Source organism: Copadichromis virginalis, linkage group LG18, assembly GCF_057382275.1.
Source record: "Copadichromis virginalis isolate Kocher_CV1m ecotype Utaka linkage group LG18, C_Virginalis_male_GT1.1, whole genome shotgun sequence".
Lineage (NCBI taxonomy): Eukaryota > Metazoa > Chordata > Actinopteri > Cichliformes > Cichlidae > Copadichromis > Copadichromis virginalis.
In genome coordinates, this window is record NC_140635.1 from 4,394,136 (window position 1) to 4,399,490 (window position 5,355).

At 42.1% G+C, this 5,355-nt stretch overlaps 1 protein-coding gene across 1 annotated transcript; it reads right to left on the minus strand.

The window, feature by feature from the left end:
* Positions 1-467: 467 nt before the first annotated feature.
* On the minus strand, positions 468-1,331 carry rnf182 (ring finger protein 182). The gene has a single exon (XM_085437999.1). It carries the CDS (start codon positions 1,329-1,331, stop codon positions 468-470), a length of 864 nt encoding a protein of 287 aa, XP_085294125.1.
* Positions 1,332-5,355: the final 4,024 nt, after the last annotated feature.

The following is a 5,355-nucleotide window of genomic DNA, read 5'->3' on the forward strand; positions in this document are numbered from 1 at the left end:
GTGCACAGCTCTGGCTGTGACCACAGGAGCTGCACCCACCTGTGGTTCAAACCTTATGTTTGCCACTCATGGCACTCGGAAGAAAGCTTGTTGGTTAATAGCTAACCTGATGTATCAGGGAATAGGTTAAAGAGGACACCATGTATGTAAATCAGCCACACCAATGTGGAGATGAGAACAGTCTGTACATTCCTTTATATTTTGAACTATAACATCATAATGCATTACATTAAACAGTGACTTCAGAAGTAGTGTTTTAGTTGAAGCTATCTGACATTTTGAGCTTTATTAGGTAAGTAAATTATCAGCCTAAAAACTGCACAAATTAAGATGTATGAGCTCCACCTTTATGCCATTCAAATAACAGTTCACATGGTTAGCTACACAGTAACATCCCCATTAGTCAATTCTGGAGATCTATTGTCAAGCATGTTCAAAGCAAAGCATTGCCTGTTCATTTGGTTGCATTATGATGGTAAGCAGTCCCAGAACTCATGGCAGATACACTGGCAGAACCCATAGACCATGATCACGATGAGGCTGGCAGGAACCAGGCTCACCAGAAGCACCCCAAGTGTTGTCCTCTGCATTATGAGCAGGTAAACCCCCATAGGCAGGGAGCTAAAGTACAAGAGCCCCAGGACCCATACCAATGCCCGGGCTGAAGTCTGGCACAGGAGGGCTGCACAGTTCCACACTGTCCACCTCTCTGCGATGGATGCCATAGAGTCCTGACTGGATGAGTGGTAGTCCTGGTTTGACAGGTGAGAGCCATGTATCTGCTGGTAGGGATGGATGTCTTGGGTGGATATGGATGCAGGCGGAGGCTCCATGATAGTAATGACCACAAAATTAGGGGAGCTGCGGATGGTGGAGTAAGGGGTAGAGGAAGATGTGGAGGAGGAAGTAGATATCACAGGTGAATTGCTGCTCATCAGTGAGCTCAGGCGCATGGGGCTTAGGAGCAGCTCCGTAGTTGCCTCCTGGTGGAACTGCCGGTTTCTCTGATTCCTGTTTTGGAGGGCCAGCGTTGCCACCAGGTTGCAGTCATCTGGCAGGTTGCTCACAGCATCTCCTGGCAGTCTAGTGAGATAGCGACAAAACGGACACACCAAGGCATTGGGAGGCGACTCACCCAAATCCAGGATCTTAATGAGACATTTGGAGCAGAGACGGTGGCAGCACTCAAGCACCTTAGGCCTTCGACTCCCCAGGTTGTAGGCGCAGTAGCAGATCTTACACTCCATCTCTTCAGTGCCCAGCATGTCCACAAAGCTAGAACCTCCAACACCACCACCACTATCCTCGGGGTTTTGCATCTCTAGCATCATCCTGTGCTCAAACTTTATCCAACTCTAAGATCAAACGCAAAATCCAACCAAAAGCTCAAGTCCAAGCTCAGCACCGGTACTTTTCCCATAGATGGAGACACTGATGAAGGTCCTCTTCACTGAAGATCTAGGCTTCATTGCAGCTGTCTCCTAAAATGTGTGTGTGTTTCAATGTGAAGCGAGAAGAGAGACATGTGAGAAGGTGAAGCCCCTCGCAGGATTTGGCCTCTGGCGTTTGCTTGGCTCCAAGCAGTTGGGTTGACCGTGCTTCATTTGGAGTAAAAAGCCTTTCATGAGCCGCACAAAAAAGGGGGGAGAAGGGTGAGAGAGACACTGAGAGAAAGACCTAAAGAGAGAGAGAGAGTGAGAGACAGAGAGAGGGAGGGAGACACATAACTGTTAACACAGCAAACAGAGGCGAAAGGACAACAAAGCAGAGCCTGTACAAACCAGAGCTGGAATTTTCGAGTCTGATCTTTTGTTGCTCCATGAAATTCAGCCCAATTAGTGACTGATGCACGCACGCACGCACACACACACACACACACACACACACACACACACATACACACACACACACACACACACACACACACACACACACTACTGTATTCATGACTTCCGTGACTTACCTTCATACCACACTTGCTGTAGACTTAACCATTAGTTGCCTACACACATGCCAACCTGAAATCATGTCCTCACCTTTAATAATTTACGTAGCATGGATTACATTTTTGTCTCTGGGAGGAAGACACACCCTCATAATGTGGCATTGTAAACACGCAGCATGGATAAAACCCAGGTAACACACACAAACTGCAGCTCCCTGTTAATGGTCTGCAAAAATAAGTGTGCATGAAAAGTTGAATGAGTTTCTATATAAATAACTTTATCTGTGTTGTACAACACTTTGGTCAGCCATAATGCTATATAAATAAACTATGGTATGTTATGACCCATCCGGGAGGGGCTCAGAGTAAGGTTCGGGCATCTGACAAGGATGCCCCCTGGGCGCCTCCTGGGTGAGGTGTAGACCCAGGACACGCTGGAGAGATTATATCTCTCGGCTGGCCTGGGAACGCCTTGGTGTTCCCCCGGATAAGCTGGAGGAGCTGGCTGGGGAGAGGGAGGTCTGGGCTTCTCTGCTTAGGCTGCTGCCCCCGCGACCCGACCCCGGATAAAGCGGATGAAGATGGATGGATGGATGTTATGGTGTGTGTGTTTGTGAGCATGTGTGTAAATATGCAAAATTATGTGTCCACGTAAAAACAGAAATGTGTTTTCTCATCCATCCCTAGAGAAATGCCTGGTTCTTCTAAATCCACGGTGATAATTCTAAACAGGTAAATAACTTCTATCTTTATGAGTGTCGCCATGTGTATAACGACACTCCTGTCTCAGAAACAAAGATCCTGTGGAGGTGGGGGTGGATGATGGGGTCAGCAACATTACAAGTCCTGTTTCACATCTAGTAGCCGACATGGTTTTATCTTTTTTTAAACAATCTTTCACAATCCTTCTGGCGCTACCTAAATCTACCCACATCTGAGTCAAATTCATATGTAATACCATGCATAATGTTACAAAATGAGAACCTGTGTTTTCATTTAGTATTTCCTGTATTAGTGTCCATTTATCAGGTTAGATGGGTGCAGATGGTTGTTTCAGCTAACGTTTCTGCATGAAATCTTATGGATTATCTTTTTATTTGTAAGAATGCTGCTGTTTTCTGAAACAGTTAGCTAGTAACGCACAAAATCAGCCATTTGGGTTCCATCGCGGTTACAGCAAATTTAAATCCCACGATCCAGTTTTCATTAGCTGAAATTCACAGTCAACAGTTTGAAACAACAAAGAAAAGAGAATGTCTTACCATGAAGGACACCTATGATTTGAGACCAGGCCCGCTGATGCAAATATGTGTCAGAATTGGTGAACTGGTGTGGACTGAAGGAGTGGACCCAGCAGTGGAAAGTGGAGCAGGTCCATGTTGGAGATCCTGGTTTGGCAGTGAGCTCTGATCTTGATTTATGGCCAGAACAGCACAGGCAGCAGAGCAAAATGGGTCAACGTCTCTTTGTAGATGTGAGCTTTCCTTGTTAAGATGGGCTCATTCCGTCGAGTGTGGCAGGTAGCCCAGTCTGCCATCTCTCACGCAGTGTCATTTAGCTGTTGTTCTGTTTGCCACCTTAATTACGAAACTAAGAAAACTAATGATAAGTGCCCAATAAAAGTCACAATCGTCTCACACAGTAATTTCAAAGACTAAACTGGTTTTGTGGTTTCAGGGCTGGATTTACCCTGCAATGGCAAACTGGCACATGCAAAGGGAAACGTTTGTCACAAAGATTATGGAAACTTTGATATTGGTCATTATAATAAGCACAGTACTGTGCAAAAGTCTTGAACCAAGTCATGTGTCAGGTCTTTGCTGGATTTCTTTCCTGTTTTTTAAGGAAATTACTTTGCGATACTTTTTCTGCAGAATCAGCTGAAGAAACAAATCATATGGTTCTGCAACAAGCTGATGGTACAAAGCTTGGTGTCTGAAGCTTATTGTCATCCCCTGAGTTAGATGGATTTTTTTTGTAAGTTCAGTTTGCAAACAAACAAAAAGATGCATTTCTTTGAAAATTGGCAGGTACAAGGATGCTGGAAGGAATGAAAAAGGAACCAGTGTAAAAACCAAAACAACCTGCTCTGTAGCTTTTGACAGCTCTGAAGCGCTTGCAACATTTTGTACCTCAATGTTAAAATATAATATGTTTTTTTTTGTTTTGTTTTTTCTTTTACTTAAAGTTGCGTCCATCTCACCTCTGGGTCCACAGCAGCTTAGAATCTCAGCTAGCCAAACATGATTGTTGATCTGTGGGAGGAAACTCAAACACAGGCTGTCCAGTAACAATAACATGAATCACTTGTAGTGACATTTATCTTATTTCTGTACTGTTTTATTGCACAGTTCATAGAAGTTCATTTTAAAGCTCAACCAAGTGATTTTTTTTTACCACTAGTGGGCAGAAAAACAAACATGAGCCACCAAGCTGTTCAAGCTAATTTCTTAGAAACCAGGCATGTTTAAAGTTTGGGCATAAACAGATCTGTTCATAGTATGGGTCTCTGATGAATGCAAGTTAAATATTGACTTTCTGTTTCTCTTTCAGGATGGGTGGAGGCCAGCATCAAGCAGCTATTCTTCAGTCTTTTAACTTTGGCAGCTGAGAAACATCTGATTCCATTTTATTTAGTGCAGTTAACATAGGTGTAGTTACATGTGCAGTATATAGTAGTAATTCCGTCATTTACACACAAAGGCTATATAATGATAACAATAAAACACAAACAAAAGACGTTACACTCCAATAAATGTACACACACGAACACACACACCTGACGTCACCAACCTGAACGACAACAACACAAGAGGCAGGAATTGAAGTGTGCAGCTGATTTAAGTTGAGACAATTATACAGGAAGCATGATGATTGTGTCTTTCAAAATAAAGGCAGAAAAAATAAGACAAAAAGAAATGCAAATAATTTTAATGATTGCTTAATTACAACTATAAGAAGCTAGAACCTAGGTTTCAAATATAAAGTTACCACACTTTGGTTAGAATAAGAAAAATTAATACAAATGATAGAAAATTGTTGTACATTTAATTTCTTTCTTTTAATTTCACCCCTTGCATGCACTGTTCCAGAGCAGCACTACTTTTACTCAAACACAGCACTTAAGCACACTTTTGAGTTACTTATATTTTCATTTTATTTTCTTTAAAAAATAACTTTCATGCTACTTATTAATTGGTTATCATATGTTTTGTTACTGAATTTGTTTCACTTATGTATCTTTGCTCTGTGAATAATAATGTAAACTATATATTCCTGAGATAAAAAGTAATTTAATAAGACTGTATGATTTAAACGCATTAGTTTTAATTGCAAAAAGAACATTTAGACTTTTTTCAAAAAGTGAACGCGTTATGAGACACTTATTTTGAAACCTCAGAATCGGAAAT

Excerpts from the sequence above, each read along its gene's own strand:
- rnf182 (XM_085437999.1), bottom strand. The coding sequence starts at position 1,331 with ATGATGCTAGAGATGCAAAACCCCGAGGATAGTGGTGGTGGTGTTGGA.